Source organism: Sorex araneus, chromosome 10, assembly GCF_027595985.1.
Source record: "Sorex araneus isolate mSorAra2 chromosome 10, mSorAra2.pri, whole genome shotgun sequence".
Taxonomy (NCBI): domain Eukaryota; kingdom Metazoa; phylum Chordata; class Mammalia; order Eulipotyphla; family Soricidae; genus Sorex; species Sorex araneus.
In genome coordinates, this window is record NC_073311.1 from 58,643,206 (window position 1) to 58,667,360 (window position 24,155).

Genomic DNA, 24,155 nt, shown 5'->3' on the forward strand with positions numbered 1-24,155 from the left:
GCACCGTATACAAAATTAACTCAAAATAAATTAAGGATTTTTATGTTAGAGAATCCCAACCAGAAATCCCTAAGTCAGAAAATTTGGAAGAAAACAGGCAGTAAGCTCTTTGACATATACTTCAGTGGTGATTCTTTTCCGTTTAAAACTCTAAACACAGAGACGTCAAAAGTTCATTTTTTTTTTTTTTTGCTTTTTGGGTCACACCCAGCGATGCTCAGGGGTTACTCCTGGCTCTGCACTCAGGAATTACTCCTGGCAGTGCATGGGGGACCATATGGGATGCCGGGGATCGAACCCGGGTCGGCCACATGCAAGGCAAAAAAAGTTCATTTTTTAATTGTACACAGTAAAAGAAGATATGAGCAAATTAAAAGGCAACCTACAAAATGGGAGAAAATATTTGCAAATCATATAGCTGATAGAGAAATTATTCCATATATAAATATATGTATATATTCATACATATTTTAAATATAAACAAATCAACAGCTACAGTACAGTAGGTAGGGCGTTTTCCTCACACTTGGCTGACTCAGCCTTGATCCCTGGAGTCCCATATGGTTCTCCAAGCCCTGCTAGAAATGATCCCTGAGCACAGAGCCAGGAGTAAGCCCGGAGCACTAGTAGGTGGGGCCTCCAAACCAAAACAAAAAAAAAAAGAGAGACAGATGGCCATCAGGTAAATGAAATGGTGCTCTTGAGAGTGAAGCCTGAGGGAGATCAAGCACATCATGAAATTATAGTCCGTGACTGTGAGAACAGCCCTCGGGAAAGACATCCTCCCAACACGTGTCACCTCTCACTTTTTCCTTAGTAGCCGCTCAAACAGGTAGAAAGTGTCTCCTACTGTTTCTGACCCGGTAAGACACAAGTTCATTACTGAGTCCCTCATGACTCAGGTCTGATGACCTGACTCTGTCTACTCTCCTATTGCAGGTTACCAACACCTGAACATCATGTTATTATCTTTATTGAAATTATGATAAAACTGCTTAGGAAGATCTAAACGAATATGTGAGATAAATACAAGGCATAAGAAAGCAATTCTGTTTCTGCTTTTATTGCAATCTGTCTTCCAAACTGTCCAGTGCACCACGGTTGTGAATCGAATCTACAGTATCTCATCTGTTCTTCCCTGTTTCTCAATGACTGCAAAACACTTAGCCCACCTCTCTTACTGGTCTTCAGCATTTTCTATTAAGTGAATTGCAAAAATAAATAAATAAGTGAATATTAAAGTATTTTTACTTGTATGTCATTAATACTGAGAAATGGAAAAGCTTGTCTGGCTATACAGACATTTCAGTAACAAAGTCTGGAGTTAGAATTCTGGATTTTTAGAAACAAATCTAATTTGGACATACTGAGTCATAAAGGAATTCCATCTACCAGACTGTGACTTCTATCCAGTGACTGACTACATCAAATTGACAATTAAGTTTTAGATACATGCCAAGGTGACCATGCTAATGTGTTTGTTATATATTTGCAGACAAACACTATTTTGATCGTTGTCTCACAGAGACTACAAAATGGCAGATATGACGGAAACCCAATTATGAACAACTTTGTAACTGTGTATCTCACTGTGATTCAATTTAAAAATAAAGTTTTACAAAATAAAAATTTTTAAAAACAAAGTGGCAGACACTGGGCAGTTTGATTTAAAAAAATTGAATAATGATTATAAATCAGTTATTGGTAGTAAGAGTTCTATTAAATGCTTACATTTTTATGAAATAAAGTGACTTAATTTATGAGCACTGGAAATCTCCCCATTCTGTAGTATCCGGCATACATAGAAATACTAGATAGATCATTCCACTATTTCTTAATCTGACTCACAAATAAACCATGTGTCAAAACCACTTTCTTTATACTTCTGTGCTTGAAATTATATATGGTCATCTGATTAGAAAACCCTTTTCGGGAAAGCTAGCTTGAGTTTCAGAATGACTGTCGGGCATGCACAGTAGATGAGAAAGATGATTTTTATTATGTTGTTTTGTTTCTGGCATACTCCTTGGGTTTTGATCTTCCTATCATATTTTAATCATTGTCAGTTGATTTCTACCAAAGCCTATATTATCCTATGATTGGAAACATTTAAGTGAAAAAAAAATCTCGATGGAAAATTTCATACATTATTCATCAAAAAGATAATAACCGATTAAATACAATTAAGCTTTGAATTAATCTACAGAAGCCGCCACCGTGTCTGATATTTTTAAACCATGTATCTTCAACACATTCCTGATAAGGCTTGATCTAGAAGTGCTCTTAATTTGAATCTGATGGTTTCTTTTTATTCTCTGTAGAAAGTCAAAATAGGACTTGAGAATATGGGTTTTACAGAATAAACCTCTTCAATCAAACGTCGAAAATAATAATGGCTCCAGGATAGTTTTAGAAGTGCTCTAAATAAAGGTCAGGGATGAGGTTCAAGTGCAGAGCATATGTCTTGCCTTGCAAGGTCCTGGAGGTGACTCCAGACACTGATTGGGCCCTCGAGCACTCCTGTCACAGCCCTGGTGGCTCCCAAGCACGGTCAAGGGTGCCTTAGGACAAGGCAGGAAATGTAAAAGGGATAATAAACATGCTTTAAGTGATAAATTCTCATGACAAACCATGTGTCAAAGCCAATTTCTTTACACTACTTTTTTATACGTTAGGCTATTTTTACTATTTTCTTTATACTTTAGGCTTATTTTACTATGCATGAAAAATATCCAACTCTCTCATACACCGACATTGAAACACTTAAAGGGTTCTAGCATACCTTACACTGCTAGATTATTTTATTTACCTTAAAGCGCTTAAACTGAGCTTTGTGTTCATATCAACATGCCACTGCTTTTCTTTGCTACTGTGATTAATTAACCATGCTTCCATGATACTTTTATTCAGTGACTGTGAGACACAAAGGTACTTTAAAAATGAATTGAGATGCATGCAATCTGGGACAAGAAATGAAGGCAGAAATTGGTGTGTTTAATCACTCATAGATTTAAAACACCCATTTATACGTCAAACTTGCAAAGATTTGCTAATTTAGATATGTGCATTTTAATTTTTATAACATAAACTATATATGCCACTCATTCACCAGTGAATGTTCAGAATATCCTAAAAGCTTCATTTCCAATATTTTTCAACTAGAGAGACCACTTTTTTAACCATAATAATGTGGATTCCTCAGATATTACTATCCCTTGATACCTAATAAATTTAAGAAATGCAAGCTAACTTTATATATTGTTTTGTTGTTGTAGCTTAGGTAACATGTTTACAGTAGCAGTAATGTTTATGTTTTCTGGTTTTGGGTGGGGGTGTTTGTTTTTGTTTTGTTTATTGGTGTTCTGGGCCGTACTGCTGTATTTAGGGCTCAGGGATCATTCCTAGCTGGGAGGGGGGACCATATACAGTGCTAGGGATCAGCCAGGAGTGATTGCATGCAAGACAAGCACCTTACCAGCTGTGCTATCTCTCCTTAATGGTTTGGAACTGCAGTTACTACACTACACCAGTGCTAAAGTGCCCAAGACCCTCCACCAATGTCTCTGCGTCACTTCTAATCACCACTTCAGTCCCCATACCTGTAGGATGACATTACTTTGTCCTCTCCCCCCTTGCCACAAGTAGCTTGTCCCGGTTTTCCCTGGAGTTTAGGCTTACCGCAGTCACACCCATCAAGGTGTTCCCGAATCTCTCCCATCCCTTTGTTTAGCTATAATCACTTCTCCATGCTCTCTTCCCCAAAAGAGTTAATCCGCCGCTTTCCCTTAATCTGACTCTGCTAATTTGTAAGGTCAGACCTTCCTAGGATACTGAATTTATATTATATAAGTTAATATTGCCTTTCTCCTCTTCTTGTGCCTTTTGAATAATTTACTTTAAAGCTATGTCTGTTTTGTATAGACACAAGAAGACAATATTATGTTTTTATAACTTGGGAATTAATTGGCCTCGAATATTATTCCCTCCCGGGCCTCTGCTTTCTCCACTTAAGCCTCAGTTGCCCTCAGTTCCTAACACCCCAAAGCAGGGTCCCCGACATGGGACAGGAAGGATCCAGGGCAAGCGGTGAGTTATGTGCTACCCTGGCATCGAGATGGGCCTGGCCAAAGTGCCTAATTCTTAACTATAAGTTAAGAGCTTGATCATAGACAAATGCTGTCATGATCCAATAGTAATTATGATACTAGGACCCTGCCAGGGATAGGAAAGACTGATCTGGCCTGAGCACTGTAGTCTGAGATTGAGATGGCCCCAGGAGAGCAATTCTATAAGCTTTAATGCATCTCTTATTGTGTCCATACAAAATAATTAATATTATGAATTCTTATATGTTTGCTGGCTGAGGAGAAGAGAAACACATTCATGGGACTCCGCCCTTGGGTGGATCCTCCTGCTGAAAGAGAATTAAGTCCTAGGAGAAGCATCCCCCTAAGGGAAAGGAACCTTACCTTATTGATGGTGACCACACCTATGGGTACGCCCCAACCCCCTCATGCTGTGGAGATTTAACTAGGCTGGAAGAGTGGGTTGGGGGGCGAGATCCACGAGGGCCAGATCCACGGGGGCCAGATCCAGAGATCCTGAGAGAGACCAGGAGAGAAGCGGAGAGAGAAAGAACGAAATAAACTGATCGAGCAACCAGTCTGGCCTTCTTCCTTCCATTGCCTTCCCTCGACCGACAGCACACACAGCGGTTCCGGGGCACCCAATGCGGGCGGTGAGACAGAGCCGCCCGTAGAGCCCGAGAGTGCTCGTGCCCCTCGGCGAGCCTTAGTTTTTTACACCCATACCCACTTCTAGTATTTGACAATCTCAGTTTTGTTATTCAAGAGCAAGGATATATCATTGTTCCACACTGTCTAACTATCTTACTGTCAAGGAATACCCTGTTGTTTCTGCAAAAAAGAACTGTGAACCAGAACCTCCAGAACGTCATTATTTTGTAGAGCCAACTATGACAGAATGCATGAATATATATCTGTTTTAACTTTTAACTGCTATGTGTGCTTTATTTTAATTTTTATTGTAGTTTAGACTGGAGTGATAGCACAGCAGGTAGAGCGTTTGCCTTGCACGTGGCCGATCCGGGTTCGATTCTTCTGTCCCTTTAGGAGAGCCCGGCAAACTATTGAGAGTATCCTGCTCGCATGGCAGAGTGGAGAGCCAGGAATAAGTTCTGAGAACAGCTGGGTATGGCCCAAGAACAAACAGAGAGAGAAAGAGAGACAGAGAGAGACAGAGAGAGAGGGAGGGAAGGAGAAAAAGGAGTGAGGGGGGAGGGAGGGAGGAGAGATCTGCTGTCCTCTACTTGGACTTTTTTATTTCTTGATATTACAATAAGAACTAGCACAATGGAATATAGAAGCTACTATCACTGTCATCTTGTTTATATTAATGGTCACTGTCACTGTCACTGTCATCCCGTTTCTCATCGATTTGTTCGAGTGGGCACCAGTAACATCTCCATTGTGAGACTTGTTGTTACTGTTTTTGGCATATCAAATACGCCACCGGTAGCTTGCCAGGCTCTGCCATGCGGGCGAGATACTCTCAGTAGCTTGCCAGGCTCTCCGAGAGGGGTGGAGGAATCGAACACAGGTCCGCCTTGTGAAAGGTGAACTTCCTAACACTGTGCTATCTCTCCAGCCCACAGAAACTACATAAATGAATAAATGACTAGGAGGATTCTGTTTTCTACACCACATTCTAAAGATTCAAAATCTTACTAAGAAATCTTCCAAATACAATAAAAATTGGTTGGAGCGATAGCACAGCGGGTAGGGCGTTTGCCTTGCATGAAACCGACCCAGGTTAGATTCCTCCATCCCTCTCGGAGAGGCCAACAAGCTACCAAAAGTATCTCGCCTGCATAGCAGAGCCTTACAAGCTACCTGTGGTGTATTCAATATGCCAAAAGCAGTAACAAGTCTCACAATGGAGACATTACTGGTGCCAGCTCGAGGAAGTCGATGAGCAACGGGATGACAGTGACAGTAACAATGACCATTAATATAAACAAGATTTAGCCCATCATTAGTTGCTTATTTATTTGGTGTCCACTTTATGATATATACATAGACCTAGCACTGTTTCAGAGGCAGAGTTTCCTGAAAGAAATGCCATAAGAGAAAGGAAAGAAGAGAATAAATTCAGGGCTGGAGCACAATAGTACAGTGGATGGGCTGTTCCTGTCCCCATCATGGTGCCACATACAGTTCCCCAAACACTGCCAGGCAGTCGTGAGCTCTGAGCACTGTTGGGTGTGGTACCCAAACCTAAAACATAAAAAAAAATAATAAAAAGAAGATAATAAAGAAAGCACTGTCATCCTGTTGTTCATCAATTTGCTCAAGTGGGCACCAGTAACCTCTCCACTGTGAGACTTGTTTAGTTTTTTTGGCATACTGAATATACCATGGGTAGCTTGCCAGGCTCCACCATGCGGCCAGGGTACTCTCGGTAGCTTGCCGAGCTCTCTGAGAGGGATGGAGGAATCGAACCCAGGTCCCCCTGCATGCAAGGCAAATGCCCTACCCACAATAGCACAATAGCTCAGCAGGTAGGGCATTCACCTTGCACGCTGTTGACCCGGGTTCGATTCCTGCTACCCTCTCTGAGAGCCCATTCAGCTATTGAGAGTATCCTGCCCTCATGGCTATGCTAAAACAGTAACAAGCCTCAGAGTGGAAACGTTACTGGTGCCCACCGGAGCAAATAAAGTAAAGGGAAAAATAAAAACCCTCCCTCAATTCCATGAATGTGTGTTTTTTTTCCTTGAATGGAGACCTATAAATAGGTTGGAAATGAGGAAGAAGGAGCTGGGGGTGGACCTAGGAAAGGGGGTGGAATAACCAATCAGGCTGGGATAAATGAAATGGAGGCGTCAGAGCAAGATGGGGTCTTTTCCTTGTGAGAAATTTCTTTCCATTTTTATAACCATTTGTAAAATTGTTTTCTTCTTTTTTTTAATAAAATTCTTTTTTAAAGCATGAACCTGGGAGGGTGGTGCAATAGTAGGGTGAGTACAGTGTGTTTGCTTTGAAAAGTTGACTCAGACTTGATCTCTAGCACCCCATTTGGTCCTCTGAGCACTGCCAGGACCCAGAGATAAGCGCTGAGCACCACCATGTGGGGCCCAAACTGAAAAAAAAAAATAAAGAAAATGGTAAATACAGCAAGTACAGAATACAGAGTTACAGAGTTCAGTTAGCCTGAGCCACAAAAATGAAATTTTGACAGTTTCACATCCACTGAGAATAGTGGAAGTATCACTTGTATCACTTGTCATTCCGTTGTTCATGGATTTGTTTGAGTGGGCACCAGTAACATTTCCATTCAACCCTGTTGCACGCTAGTGTAGCCCAATGGTGTCTGCTCACTCCAGGAACATGAGGAGTCTCAAACCGTTCATTCAGGGTGATGAAGAAGTCTGACCATCTCGTAGGTGGGCGGCCATGCGGTCTTTTGATGTCCAGTGGAATCCATTCGGTAATAGCTCTAGTCCAGTGGTTGTCTCTAAATTGCATTACATGTCTAAATCGCATTACATATTTAGATAAAATAGTGGACGTATTGGCCATAGTTACAGGAGAATGGAACAGGGAATCCCCTAGAATTGGTGTTCCCTGGATACAGAAGGAAACTCTTCAACATTTTGTTTAGTTGTGTTGTGTTTTGGCTACATCTGGCAATGCTTAAGCGTTACTCCTGGTTCTGCACTCAGAGATTATTCCTGGCAGTGCTCAAGGGACCATATGGGATGCCAGGGATGGAAGCCGGTTAGCCACATGCAATGCAGTGCCCGGCCTACTGTAATATCTCTTTGGCCCAGGCCTGCTCCTTCCCATTTAAGGTCACACTAAGAGTTTTGTATCCCCAGGCCTGTGACTCATCAATAAGCCTTTGTGAAAACCTAGACTTGCAACCAGAAGAAAAAAAAACCTGGGTAATTTCATTATTTTTAAGGAAAATTTTATTCACATATAGATAATGGCAAAAGGTGAAATGCGGGTCATTGATGATGAGACAACCAGAGATTTTCTTGAATACATGAACTCAGATCTTTAAGGAGCAAAAAATAGCATGAGTCAGAAGGGGGAAAAATTACTACTGATAAGACAGCTGCTTTGGGGGGAAGGGGGAGATTCTCTTAAAGAGCTGAGAAATCAATGTGTGTAGTTAAAGCTTCGAAGAACAGACTAAGCCTGATGCTGAGGTCTAATGCACCCTGACTTAAACTGAAACCTGTGCTATTCTATTATCCTAAAATCGACAAATACTTAAGGACCTTGTCAAGGACACTAACTTGGAAACAGAAGCCTCAATGCTTGGTGAAGTTTTGGTAAAAGGCATATAGAGATTTGTTTTCCTGTCTGCATTTGGTAGCTCATGCTTCAGGCAGTGGAAAATCCCTAAATATTTTAAGAAGAAAAGTGATACCATCAACATAGTTTATGAGCAGTGATATTAAACACAACAGTGATACAAAAGTTGAAGGAGGCGCACATCTCACTGCCATCACCACATATGCTCATCTTGTTCAAGAGCATAAAAAGTAAATTTTAAGAGTTCTACTAGCTGCAAAAGTTTCTTGGACTCCCATTCCCTGCTGAGACCTCCGGGGCAATCTCTGGAGAGGGGTGGAACCAGCTCCTGCCCTAACAAAATGCTCCCAAAGACACCACCATGCCACCAGCCAGACTTCCCAGTTAAATATTCTGGATTTTCTGGAGCAACATCTACAAACTCTGGAACACCGACATCCCAGAAGTAAATTACCGTGGGCCTGACACAGGGGTATGTTTGAGTCGGTTAGGAAATTGGAGACAATGGTGGAAAGAAAGTGACGGTGGGGATGGGATTGGTGTTGGAACATTGAATGCCAATGACAAATCATCATGAACAACTTTGCAACCCACAAGAAATGTTTAAAATGGAAAAAAATAATAATGAAGTTTCAGGCTATATAATAAATATTTAAAAAATGTAAATGAATCACTCTGAACAAGAACTGAGAACAGAAAGTAGGTAAAGAGACAAACATGATAACCTTTCAGAGAGAGAATAAAAGTGCCTCCCATAGAACAAGGCTGGGAGTGGGGGTGAACAAGGCAGGAGGGAAACGAGGCACTGGTGATGGGAAATGTGCACAGGATGTTGGAATATTGTATGACAAACCAAATCATCAACAACTTTATAACTATATATCTCACAGTGATTCAATTAAAATAAACGGGTTGTTTTTTATATATACAAATAAAAAGTGAGCAGAAAAACATTAGGAGAAAATGAATGAAGGAGATTTAGAAAATTGGGACATCATAAGTAACTAGAATATAGTTCGATGAAGGTACATAATACAGATCTGTGGTGGCAGGTGAACTAGAGCAAAAAGGATAATGACCTTGGTATATACTTTGATTTAAACATCAAGAATGAGGAAGCACCAGGGAAAAAAGAAATAGTATTAATATAATGGAAGTAATGAGTTGGAAAGATCTGTGCTGGACTAACAAGAAAGAAGAGAGGACAAATTTGAGCTTGAGTCTATATCAGGATGCCAAGAAGAAATCCAGGTGGAAACCCTCACAGGTCAAGAGACTGGGTCTTTATGATAAATTCAAGGTTTTTATTTAGAGTTATCTACTTGCAAGTCCTCAATTAGGTCAATTTTATCACTGAAGTGACAGCAGTATCTGCAGACATTTCTGATCGACAGAACTAGCAGGAATGAACTACTGGATTTTAGTCGACAGAAATAATTCTGTTCAAATATCCTCATTGGATACGGTAATCTTCTGCAATAAAGAACTCAGAATTATCTGGCTCTAAATGTCGATAGCACCAAGACTAAAAAATTGTGCTCACAGATAAAATAACACATTGAGAATCTTCTGTTCAATCAAGGCATTGTGTATTCGTCTCATTTATATAAAGTAAAATTAGTATCCAACTTTGATATCTTGCTCAAACAGGCACTATCCTGACATCTTTTTCAGAGCTATAAATATCAACCATTCTCGTATAAGAGTGAAGAAAGTGATTAGCTGTAAAGTTACCATTCCTACCAAAAAATCACTTCTCTGGCAACTTTAAGGGCCCAGATGATATCTAAAACTCCATGTCCACATGATTCCAAACACAAAGTTGGAACATACTGTGTTTACAGGGATGGAGAACTCAAGCTATGGAAGAGGCCAGAGAGAATATTCCATAGGGGATATTGCTCATTTTTATTAGGGAAAAATATTACCTTCTCAGAGATTAACACTAACTGCCTTCTGTTTACTCAAGATTTCATTATGCCCATTGACAAAGTCCGGGGTCAATCTGGGGGGTGTCCAGCGCAGGAACCCCAACCTAAGTTCCACGTAAAGCAGCTGCTGTCTCGGCCCAGAGATCTGACTCGCTGCTATGTCCAGTGCATTGTATCTCACTAGTGAGTGATAAGAGAGCGAAATTTTCCTCATGATAGAATTTTAAATTTTCATTTTTTTTTTACTTATTTCCCCATTATTTACAAAGCTGTTTATAAGAGTTTCAGGAATTCAGTGCTCCAACTCCATAAGATATCCTGGTGACTCAGAGCTTTAAGATACGATTCTGGAAAGTGGGAGATTTCACAGAAAGTGGTTCGCAAGATCCGCATTTAATTTCTCTAGCTCAATATTACTATCATACTCTTCAAACACAAACTACATAAACTCTATTTTGTTTTACCAAATTAGATATTCAGACTTCAAGTACCATTTGCTACCCATATGGCCGAGATCACAAAGGCAGAACCCTTTCCTTTCATGGATATTTCCAGATTGTTTTTAAACAGTAGACTCACTCGCCCATTCACACATCTCAAAAATTGTAAAAAACTAAGGCACACCGAGGGGCGTGTGCACTCGCGGGCTCTCTGGGTGGCTGTGTCTCACCGCCCGCGTTCGGTGCTCTGGAACCGCTGTGTATGGGCTGGATCAGGACAGCATTTGGCCAAGGACAGGCGAAGGAAGAACGAGGACCAAGCTGGTTGCTGATTAGTTACTGTTTATTCAATCTTCCAACTTTCTTATCTCCCACACTCCCAGATCCGTCCTCTCTCTCGATCTACTCCAGCCTCTCTCCTTCTCTAGTCTCTCCTCCTACTTGTCTCTCCCACCTTGCCCTCTAGGCTACACCCAGCAAACTCAACATAAAGCCCTTCTGAGCAGGGCATCCTTTCCTTAGTCCAAACGCTTATTAATATCTTAATCCTAGTTATTTTTGTATGGACATAGCAAGAGATACATTGAGGTTTGCAAGGCAGCTCTCCTGACAACATCTTGCCATAGTCTCAGACCACAGCACTCAGGCCAGATTAATCATTCCTCACCCTAGCAGGGTCCAAATCTAGTTATCACTGTTTGGATCATGACAACATTTGTCCATGATCAAGCTCTTAACTTATAGTTAAGCATTAGGCACTTTGGCCAGGCCCATCTCGATGCCAGGGTAGCACACAACTCACCACTTGCCCTGGGTCCATCTCGTCCCTCATCGGGACCCTGCTTTTGGGGGTGCTAGGAAGTAAGGGCAGCTGAGGCTTAGGTTGAGAGAACAGATGCCCAGGAGGAAAATATCATGTAGAGTCAAATGACTACCAGGTTATAAAAGCATAGCATTTGCTAAGTCTTCCTGTGTCCATACAAAAGGGTCATTGCTCTGAATAAACTATGCAAAGGACTCAAGGAGAAGAGAAAAACAGTATTTACAAGTCAACAGAACACTAAGAAAGAAGCTACAAATAAACACAGAGGAATGGGAGCACCTGAAGGGAGTAACCCAATAAACCTAAACTACCTGAGGCTATGTTATCCTATAAAAAATGAAAACAGCCATTCCAAGGAAAGGTGGGAAGGACGACGGGCAGAAGTGCTGGATTCAGACGGCAGAGCAGGCCGGGGTAGGAGGAGGGTCAGGAGAAGTGGACGGTGAGAGCGTGGGTGACAGTCACTCGATGTCCTGTCTCAAGAAACATCGGGGGTCCCATAGACTGCAAGAAAAATAGAATTATGTAAAGAATCTGAAGGTGATTGGATAATAGTTGGAAAAAATTATTAAAACCACTTAAAAATCTCCCCAGTGGGTTCAGAGTGATAGTGCAGAGTTACAGTGCTCGCCCAGCACACAACAGATTTGGGTTCAGTCCCTGGCACTCCCTCTGGTCCACCATGTACCACCAGGAGTGATGCCTAAGTCGAGACAGGAGTAAGTTCTGGAACAGCTTAAAGCATGGCCCAAGAAACACACAAAATATATCTACACATATATATCCACTTATACATAAATGTGTACATGCATGTGTATGTTATATTTTCTATATATATATATAGGTTATGTTTTCAATATTAAAAACTGTAGTTCAATGCTGGATTAAAATATGACACTATATAACATATATAACATTATGCAGCATCTTATTTTGTGTGTTAATTTTTAAATCTTCAAGTATCCTGAAGCACAAAATTCTAGTCGCTGCCTGTGGTTTATTTTTGTCTTTTGACCATTTATGTCAAAGATGCAAATTTGAATTTTTACCATAAAAAGCTAAATTCCATTTAATGAGCTCTTAAATATAATTCACTTATGCAACACTTAATTTGAGGTAGACATTTGTGCTCTTTAAAACTACTCTGGGATTATTTTTGAGCAATGATGTTTTTCTTTTGATTGTTCTCTTATTTTATGATAAACAGAGTGATGGCAATAAATCTTGATCCTGCCTTTGGTCTGGATATTTAGTAGCTTTGTATTTGTTTTCTCTGACAGCAACGTGCATTAATATTTATAACCATTTTCCTTTGCAGCATCTCCCAGATGGCTCCGCGCCCAGTGCACATGTTGAATTTTATCTTTTACCATATCCCAGTGAAGTTCGGAGGAGGAAAACAAAATCTGTTCCAAAATGTACTGACCCCACATACAATGAAATTGTAAGTATGACTCATCTCTTGTCCAGTCCTTCTGTATTTTTCTTGCCATTTTTTAGCTTAACAACCAAATATGGGAAATTTCTGTAATTGGCAGCATTATTCCAGGAGAGGAGGATATCTCCCAAAATAGCCACTGTGTGTTGATCACGGATATAAATGCTATGGGAACCGAAAATACAGATATTGTGTTTAAAGTACTTAGAAGCCAATTTTCAGATTGTGGCTGACCTCCAGAGACACTAGATGACATTTTGTTTCACATCCTGACACTGTCCCTGACTTCATCTCATTTTCTCTAACCTTACCTTATTCAATTTTCCTTACCCAATAATTTCCAACATAATCTAACCAGCCAATTGGCAATGAATTTCATAAAACATCCCTTGAAAGCTAAAAAAAAAGCACAAAGTACAAATAAAAATTATTTGTAGCTCTTATTCTTATATAACTCGAACATTCAGCCCCCTACATCTTGGCAGCAGGATCCTACATTAATTATATTAATTCCTCCTTTCCTACATCCTCTGTACTTTCGCTAAATCTATCATTTGCTCTCCTTTTCTTGTTATTTTCTCTCCGGTTTATTTTTTGTGGGTGGTGGTAGGAAAAGGGGGCTGGCATGTGCCACACCCCGCTATGCTCAGCATTTAATCCTGGATCTGAGCTCAGATCTCACTTCTGTTGGCGTTTGGGGAACATATGTGGTGGCAGAGATCGAGCACAGGCTCCACCTCATACAAGGGCCAGTGCCTTAACCACTGTACTATCTCTCTGGCCCCAATATTTTGCATAAGTTTCAAAATAAAACACGAGGCTTGGGGTGAAATTCATCTTTCATTTTGTGCTTATGAATGTCGATTTCATTATCCCCACACCATTTGTGGAATTCTTCCTTCATGTCTTTCTCTTTTGTCAAACATAACCAGGACTATGTGTGCGCATGTCCTTTTGCTCCATAGTTAGCCATAGTTTTAAGTCATAACAGTCTTGCTGTTTCCTGAGTATTTCCTGTGACTTCTGTGATGAAGCACACGTGGACATCCATCCCTCTGTCCTTCCCTGCCAACTCCCAGCTCAACCTCAGATGAGGTTTTATATTGTGAGCATCTCTCTTCTCCTGGATTCTTGAGCACTTCCCAGCTTTTACTTAGTCCTACACATCATTTTCTTCTAGTATGTGGGAGAGAGAAAATAAAGTTTCAGTACAGTAAAGACAGTTTGATATCTTACCATTTGTCACAACATCAGCAACCAGATATATATTTCTCGACAATGTATCACTAGCTTTCATACAAGATTCTCTACCTCAATATCAAGAAACTTCTTAAACTTCATCATTTGTAATAAAAGCCAACACATCACGACAAGCCATCAGCAATTCAGAGGAGGTAAGATTAACTTGAGTTTGATTTATGTCAAGCAATATGTATTTTTAAGTAGTATACACAAATATAGGAGATTATTTTACAATGATTGTTGTGGCTACAAAATCTCTAACGGCTTGCAATAATTCTGGGTCCTCGTGCATTCATGAGCTGATGATGAGAAATCACCACAGGACAGTCCTTCTGTGTTTGTAGCAGGAACACAGACAGTTTATGCACTGCACATTTTTTAAAATGGTACCAAAAAACCCATGCTTAGAATACTCTTAATTTATGAGAAGAAATGTGAATTATTGCGTGAGTGACCATTTTAATAGTAATGATCTTCATATAATAAGTTTAGCAAGTGAGAACTTGGGTGAATTTTGAGAGATTTTGGATAAAAAAGACGTAAATACTACATTTTTTCTCCTATTAGACTCTTGTCTATATTATCATAATAATATTTATACATAATAAATAGCACCATAGCACTGTCGTCCCATTATTCATCAATTTGCTCAAACAGCACCAGTAATGTCTCCAAGGTGAGACTTGTTGTTACTGATTTTGGCATATGGAATACGCCATGGGGAGCATGCCATGCGGGCGGGATACTCTCCGTAGCTTGCCAGACTCTCTGAGAGGGACAGAGGAATTGAACCCGGGTCGGCCACATGCAAGGCAAACACCCTGCCCGCTGTGCTATCACTCCAGCCCATATAAAGAACCACAAAGTCAACAAACACTGAATGCACAAGACCCAAATTTTAATAAACCAAATTTAAAAGATGCTTGTCAAGCCAGCAACCTGGGGCTGGGGTAGTCGGGTAAGAGAAGGCGCCTGGGGACACTGGTGAAGCAAAGTTGACACTGGTGGCAGGATTGGTGATGGAACACTGCATGTCAAAAACCCAGCTATGAATGATTTTGTAATTCATGGTACTTGACTAAAATAAAATGGGGGGAGGGGAGGAGAAATGCAAAAGGAAAAAGCTTTACTCTTTCTTTCTTTTTTTTCTTTTTTTTGCCTTTTGGGTCACACCTGGCGATGCACAGGGGTTCCTCCTGGCTCTGCACTCAGGAATGACTCCTGGCGGTGCTCAGGGGACCATATGGGATGCTGGGAATCGAACCGGGGTCGGCCGCGTGAAAGGCAAACGCCCTACCCGCTGTGCGATTGCTCCAGCCCCAAGCTTTACTCTTTCTTGCCTTGGCTGTGTAAGGCCAGACCAAGCCCTTTCATGCCACGCCCTCCGTTATGTTGGTGTACCTTATCTGCACTTTCTGGGAAGCCCAGTAGAGTATCACATGGCATCTGCCCTTGTTTCTAAATCCTCCCCTGTTTTGCTTCCTGAGTACCCCAGCACTCAGCACAGCTGGAGTTTCTCAAACTAACAAAACCACGCAATGTTCCAGGAAGGGAGAGGGAAGGATCTCAGGACCCTTTTTACATAAATCTTTTCAATTCATTCCAAGGGGCTGTGACATTGCTTCACCAAAGACTTCCACAAGCCTCTTCAAAGCAGTTCAGTTCTTTTCCTTTTAATTCACAGTCCCCACCCCAATACTCAAACCTGAAAGAGTGTGGGCAAGAACTTGCCCAAATATCCCTTCGGTGCCTGCCCTGCAGAGACTAAAGCTTTCATAGTGGACCAAGTTGGTCTGTTTATCAGTTTCCACAGTGAGCTTTGCTGAAATCGGCCTGAAGACCTTGGCTAGAAATTGCCTGACTGACATAATGGGCTTCAGATTGGGAGGCACTGCTGGAAATACACACAGACCCCACCGTTTTAAGATTCTGGGCCTAGAGTTATTTTTTGGTCCACTCTATCTTGGACATTCAATTTAAAACCATCATTCTATGAATATCCTTAGAATGAAATTCTGTATTATAGAAGAATTATCGTGTGATGGTTAATGTTTTGATAATTTTTGATTATTATCATTTAGGTATATATTTATAATAGTGTTGACGCTTATGTTTAGATGTGTCATTACTATACCTCACCATCACCAAAGGCTCAGGACCACCGACCAGCCTCATTGCTACTTGCAGTGCACTGCTTTATCCCCTCCCATTTTCTTCAGTAACCTCAAATTTGTAATACAAACAAGGATTTGCCATCATTTACTACTCTGTATTCCCTTGATTTATTTCTCTACATATCACAGATGAGTGAAATCATCAAGCTGCCTTTTCCCCTCTGACTTATTTCCCTTAACATGCTACCTCCCAGTTCCATCCCAGCTGCTGCTTTAATGTAGCTTGTCCATTTCATACCTTTGTTCAACACGATCCTACTTTGAAGTAAGCACTGTCAAAAGAAGCACCGTTGTCTGTTGTTCATCGATTTGCTCGAGTGGGCACCAGTAACATCTCCATTGTGAGACTTGTTACTGGTTTTGGCATATCGAATACGCCACAGGTAGCTTGCAAGGCTTTGTCCTGTGGGCAGGATACTCTCCATAGCTTGCCAAGGTCTCTGAGAAGGACAGAGGAATCGAACCCGGGTCAGCTGCATGCAAGGCAAACGCCCTACCCGCTGTGCTATTGCTCCTCCTGTCCCATACTTTGAAGTATGAAGAAGAAATTTGAAAGGATGAAACAGGGATAATCTGCTTTATCTTTAGTTTCACCTTGAGTTATCTTGCAATTAGCATGTAGAGTCATAAGTTTTGCAATTACTAACTTTTAACTTTATATTCAAAAAACAATGAAATCTTTATAAATGAAGTTGAAACTGTGAGGTCAAGTATCTTTTTCTTTTCTTTTTTTCTCTCTCTCTTTTCTTTTATCTTTTTGGATTTTGGGGTCACACCCAGAGATACTCATGAATTACTCCTGGCTCTGCACTCGGGAATTAGTCCTAGCAGTGCTTGGTGACTATATAGAATGCAGGGGATTGAACCCAGGTCGGCCACATGCAAGGCAAACACCTTACCCATTGTACTGATGCTGGGGACCCATCTTTTTAATTTCTAGGATTTTTTTTCTGTTTTGTTTTTGGGTCACACCTGGCCTTGCTTACCCCTGGTTTTGCTTTCAGGGATCACTCGGTGGGATTTGGGGGCCATATGGATTGATGGGGATCAAAACTGTGTCAGCTCTATGCGAGGCGAGTGCCCTACCCACTTTATTCCATCTCCAGTCCCCAGTCATAAACTATATTTTACATCTGGAACTGCCTGATTCTAAAGTCCCTACTGATCCCACCAAAGGAGTCATTTTCTGAGGCGATTAACTTTCCTTCTATTCTCACTCCTTTGCATTGACTTGTTTCCTCACTCTTTTCCTTACCAGCCTTACACACAATTTAGTTTCCAGAGTTTGATTCACCTATTACTAACATGGAAATGCACTATTTACTGGATTGTGGTGTTAAATAGTACACAGTGAGCATTTGCATAAAATCTAACACATATTATTATTTACCTTAACCAACTTTTTATACCTTATGTAACAATTTCAAGCCAATAAATTCAGAATCTGTTAGAAGGTAATGGAGACTTGTCACATATGTTAATAAGACTTGTTACTTTTAAAATAACTTTGCATAATAAATCAGGGAAAAATTCAAACTTAATGTAAACATATTTTGACCAGAAGACAACTCATATTAAAATAATTTCTTGAGAATCCGAGCTTTCTAGTTATATAGGCTCAATTATGTCTAGAAATGAATTTTCCATTCAATTAATGCAGAATACCAACAGTTGTTCTGTTTCATGCATTTGATTTTTTAGTCTTAGTTTGTGCCAAGTTTTGTAGTAAAATCTATATTCATTTATTCTTTCCAACAAGTGCTAAAAGGTAGCTTGATAATTACCCTTTCACAAGTGAGAAAACCTGTATTTTACAACAGGTCCACAGAAAAAAAATCATTGACATCTCTTTTAAATGTATAACTTTAGAGCTATTTTGATGATTCCCAGTGAATTTTAAGCTAGGCTTTTCCAGAGGTCTAATCCTCATTGTTACTTTATTTTTTTTACTTCACATACAGTTAACACTTTGAGGACTTCTTTATCTTCCTTTTCTGTAATACATGAGATGATTCATCGCTGAAGGTGTTGTGGGGGAAAAAATGAGGGATAGTCTAGACATTTTAGAGAGCCAGAGCAGACAGAAAGAAAGGAGTTACTCGGAAGCTCTGGAAGGGTAAGAGTCATCGGGAGAGAAGACTAAATCCCACTTCGGTAAAAAAGAAAAAAAAAGATGAATCACAGTGGTTAGAAGTTTCTAGTTATTAAGGCAGCCTTGAAGGTTCTTTAATATTCCGGGGAAGCTCAATAGATGAAACTGAATGACTTGAATAAGCCCTCCTCAGAAACTGGAAAATAATTTCCTGTCTTGGAAGATTCTAGAAGGGGAGGAATAATTATTCCAGAAGCTGTCGCACCATGCTGGTTGACTGGATTTACATATTAAATTTCATCTCATGTCCTTTGATTAAAAAATTATCTACTTGATAAATAAGTTTCTGTTCAGAGGAACTAACCAATTGAGCTCTACTGGAATATCACTGATAGCTTAATGGGGTTTGTATAAAGGGGACTAACATTGAACCCAAGCCAGAAACCACAGATGCACCCACTAAGTTGACCTTCTAACCTTTCTTTTCCTTTCTGCTACTTTTTTTATTGAATTACTGTGACATATAGTTACAAAGCTTTCATGATTGAGTTTCAGTCATACAATGATCCAACACCCACCCCTCCACCAGAGTACATTTCCCACCAACAGTGTCCCCAGTATCCCTCCCACCACCCCCACGCCACCCACCCCATCCCCTGCCTCTATGGCAGACAATTTCCTTCTTACTCTCGCTCTACTGTGGGGCATTATGGTTTGCAATATAGATACTGAGAGGCCATGAGGTTTGGTCCTTTATATACTTTCAGCACACATCTCCCATCCCAAGCAATCCTTCCAACCATCACTGACTTAATGAGCCCTTCTCTATTCCAGCTGCCTTCTCCCTCAACGCATGAGGCAGGCTTTCAACCATGGAGCAATCTAGCTGGCCCTTGTCTCTACTGTCCATAGGGGTTTGTCTCATCTTGTTATTTTATATTCCACAAATGAGTGCAGTCATTCTATGTCTGTCCCTCTCTTTCTGACTCATTTCACTTAGCATGATACTCTCCATGTCCATCCACTTATAAACAAATTTCATGTATTCATTTTCCCTAAAGCTGCATAGTATTCTATTGTGTAGATGTACCAAAGTTTCTTTAACCAGTCGTTTTTTTCTCAGGCACTTGGGTTGTTTTCAGATTCTGGCTATTGTGAACAGTGCTGCAATGAACATACAGGTGCAGATGTCATTTCTACTGCGCTTTTTTGCACCCCTGGGATATATTCCCAGGAGTGGTATTGCTGGGTCAAATGGAAGCTCAGAACTTGGGGAGCAGGAGACCCTTCCCCATTGTCTGACCTGCTTGGTTTTTGCACAGAGAAAGAACATTGGTTTCTTTCTATCAGGAAGCCTGGCTATAAAAAGCAAGTTTGTAGAAGCATATCCTTTCTATGTGCTCCCAGTTCCCCTGGCAACATAGGTGGGTTCACATATCGCTCTCTCCTCTCCTTTCACCATGGGTAACTAATTTCTTGGTAGTACTACACCCTTCACATTTCTTTACCGCATGAATATTATAGAATACAGCTGAACAGATCCTTTTTTAGAAAACAGTTCCACGACTAGGAAGTCAAGACACAAAACTGTACATACAGCATAATTACAGCTAGGATTCTTGAAAAGTGATTTCACAGAGGAAACACAAGGAACATAAAAATGGTAACTATAATTATCTCCCAATGGTAGGAATAGATTTTTTCCTTTCTGTTTTTCTTCTTTTTTGGTTCTTCCATATTTTATTGAATGAGTATATATTTTCATAATTAAAAATAAGCAATTTTAATTAAAATAATCATAGAGTGACTCCTTCAAATGTTGAATGAAAGAAGGAAATACTGGAGTAGCACGTTAAAGCAACCAAGGAAATTACAGAGATTGGTCTGTTTTTCTCATTAGCCTACAACAAAGAAAGATAGTGTTCAAACTCCCATGTTGCACAATAAATTCAAGGTCAGTTAAAAGGTGAATGGTTTTTAATTCCTTCCTAGAGAATAATTTATGGTCTTATTCGGTTTGGGAAGGACAATTATTAATGGAATCAGGGTAAATTCTAAGCTTCTCAGAGAAAGATGTTTGTCATCAAACTACATTAGCAGAAACTTTATCTTTTCAGAATTCAAACCACCAGTGAAAATTCTAACATTAATATTTCCATTTCAAAATACATGCTACTAGCAGCTAAATAATTGTATTAAAAGCAGTATTTTCTAAACGATGCATTTTAGCATCTCTGGCTTATATTATCATTATTCTCTTCCCGTCCTTTCAGGTGGTCTACGATGAAGTCACAGAACTCCAAGGACATGTCCTAATGCTGATTGTAAAGAGTAAAACCACATTTGTGGGAGCAATTAACATCCAACTCTGTAGTGTCTTGCTCAATGAAGAAAAATGGTATCCACTAGGAAACAGTATAATTTGACCACTGCTGTGAACATATGCATTATTCATTAACTACTTGTATCTCTCCCCACTCCTGGGCCTCTCTATCATGTGAGTAGAATTATTTTTGTAACCTGAAATAGCACAGCATACAAAGGACACAGGAGAAAGAATCTGTCTCTTATGGTTCTTTTCCGCCACCTGTATGTAGCTGCTCTCTTAGATTCCTCCTCAGAGTATGAACTGTGCCAAATTCAGTGTGCACAATCATTTTAAATATTTACTTAATTTTATTTGGTTGGGGGTCCCACCCAGTGGTGCTCAGGGCTTCCTCCTGGCTCTGCACTCAGGGATCACTCCTGCTGGGCATCAGGGAACCATATGTCATGCCAGGAATAGGGGGTTGAATCCGAACTGGCTGCTGGCAAGGCAAGTCCCTTTTCCAGTGTACTATCTCTCTGACCCCCAAAGGTATTTAACTTTAATTAAATCTTTTAAATTAAGAATGTTCACATTTTGTTTTGATTGTGTTTTCTGTTGAAAACAATAGTTTCAATGTATTTTCTGAGTACATAAGGAAATCCATTAAACCCCATCAACTATGTTATGTAACTGATTTTTTATATTTTTGAATAAATTCCAGGTATGTTAAAAATGAGATATTTAAGTTGATCAAATCCTAAATGCACTAGAAGAAAATTATATGACTATTGATATATATTTTGTTTGAATAGATTTACTGTTAATACTAATGTCAGAATCCATGAAGGAAATAAATAAACATTAAACATTTTTAAAATTTTTTGTTTGCTTGGTGGGGAACGACACACCTATACTCGGGGCTTACTCCTAGCTATGTGCTCGTGGATCACACCTAACCCTGTGTTCAGGGATCAATCTTGGCAGCATCTGAGTTATTGAATGCCTTACCCACCATACTCCCTCCGGCCTCCAAACAAACATTTTAAGTTAAAGAGTTTTCATTAAATATATGCATATATTATAATTCTACATATTGGGAGATTATTAAACTCCAGCACAATATTTCATTACCTTCTTATTAGAAAACAAGTGTCTAATATCCAATTTCTGTGCGGTGTCTCACTCTCCTTATTTTCAGTATAGCATCAATCAATTTTAACTATCCTCAAGCTCCAAGCTCCAACTCTTCAGCATGATCAAAACCTCTTCTCTTTGTGTATAAAATATTCTCCTTATTTCTGAATCAACCTTTATGCACACAATTCCCTGAGTACACATTCTTACAGATTATACCTGCAAAACACTCTTTAGGAGAATAAAATAAGATTCTTTCATATTCCTGCTATTTAAATTTTAAAATATTTGCTTTTTTATGTATACATATGTGTATATAAGCCCATTTTTATGTAGATTAATTTTAAAAGGAATGTAAGCTGTTGCATATGGTATTCTACATAATGAATGAACATGGAAAAGACAGTACAGACATGACCCAGTCTATGCATAGTATGAGCTGATGTCCTGCTTGAGACACAGGATCATACAGGTAGGTAAGTCCTTACGGCTGCTAGGAAGGTGTCTGCCCAGCCCCGCCCAGCCCTCTCTGCTCAACAGTGCTCGCACACCCTTCCTCCTCGGAAACCCTTCACCTCCCCCACTCTGTCCTCTCAGCTGATCATGATGTCCCCCACTTCACTTAGAACTTGAAATTCCCAAAAGAAAAGTAAAACACGTGCACTGGTTACTCCCACCAGCAGATTCTATGTTCCACTTATTACCATGGAAAAGCTCCCCCTCCTCCTACTCAAAACTCATTTCTCAATTTGTACATGGACCCCACCCCTCCCCCGTCACCTCGCAAACCTCACTAGAATTCACACTCATTAAACAACTTCTTTTTTTCTCTACTGGTTTATTTTCTTTAGCACACAATTATCATGTCATATGACCTTTATTAAAAAGCAACTTGTTTTTGTTTGGGGGCACCCCTGGCAGTGCTCAGGGCCAAACCTGGTTCTGCCTTGTGCACTGTACTATCTTCCCAGCCCCTCAGATTCCTTCTCAGACCCCATTTCCCTTCCAAATCCTGACCCATCACCCCGCTCCTCTTTGTACCGCTGTCTAATGCATATAGACTCCTCAAAAATTCTTCCCAAGGAGTCTCTTTTCTTTCTCTTCAGCTTTTTTGCTCACATTTTCACTCAGATCCACTCCAGGTTGCTTGGCCCCAATACATGAATGTTTTATTTACTCACTGCAGAGGATCCTTTGAAGCCTATCAGTCAGGATGGCCTCAGTGCATGTCCACAGCATCTGGATTTGCAATGGTGGCCACAAGCATGCTGGGCAGGTGCTTTGTGCAACTGAGTCCATTCAGGGAATCTTGTTTATAAAATCATTTAAAGAGATCACACCTAGTTGTGCCTCAAGGGCCAGTTGGTTCCAGAGACAGAACTCCAGGCTTCATGCACTCAGGCACCTGTGCGACTGCTGTGGCTGTTTTGGTCAAGGTCCTAAACTAACCTTCGTGTACCTAAATCCAAACCTCCCTGTCAGCCCTGTAGGATCTTCCTGACCTGCAGTATTTGACACCAACTGTGTTTAACTACGTTTTCCTCAGTACACTCTTCACTTGGCTTCCTGGACACCACACTCTCTTATTCTTTCCTCCTAATACTCAGTTGGTTGAGTTGCAAATACTCAGTTGTTTTCCTCCTAATACTCAGTTGGTTGAGTTGCAAATACTCAGTTGTTTTCCTCCTAATACTCAGTTGGTTTCCTCCTAATACTCAGTTGGTTGAGTTGCAAATAGTCAGTTGGTTGAGTTGCTAATACTCAGTTGGTTTCCTCCTAATACTCAGTTGGTTGAGTTGCAAATACTCAGTTGGTTGAGTTGCTAATACTCAGTTGGTTTCCTCCTAATACTCAGTCGGTTGAGTTGCTCATACTCAGTTGGTTTTCTCCTAATACTCTGCTGGTTGCTCCTCAGTTGGCTAGGCCTGAGTATTGTCTCCTCCTCAACCTCCAATACTGTGGAGCCCCAAGGCTCATGCCCCGGGCTTCTTCTCAGTGAGCCTTTCCTCCCTTATGATCACCTTTATTCTCAGGACCTGGAATATCCTTTTGATGCTGGTGACTCCCAATATAACGCCAACTTTGAACGTCAAACAAATGCTAGAGGTTCTTTTCCAACTTTCTACTCAATAACCCTCTAGGGAATTTACTGTAACCTCAAAATTAGTCAAAACTAGACTCTAACCATCGTCTCAAAACTTCTGTTTCAAAGAGAAAATAAAAATTTG

General features: G+C 40.3%; 1 protein-coding gene across 2 annotated transcripts in view; it reads left to right on the top strand.

Annotated features, from left to right (window-relative positions):
* PIK3C2G (phosphatidylinositol-4-phosphate 3-kinase catalytic subunit type 2 gamma) overlaps positions 1 to 20,911 on the top strand; it is a 361,549-nt gene extending 340,638 nt beyond the window's left edge. For both annotated transcript variants that reach the window (XM_012933403.2, XM_004611287.3), the window contains 2 exons: positions 12,858 to 12,983; positions 20,759 to 20,911. In XM_012933403.2, the coding sequence (XP_012788857.2) occupies positions 12,858 to 12,983; positions 20,759 to 20,911 (279 nt within the window). The remainder of the gene's footprint in view (positions 1 to 12,857; positions 12,984 to 20,758) is intronic.
* The last annotated feature ends 3,244 nt before the right edge of the window (positions 20,912 to 24,155 follow it).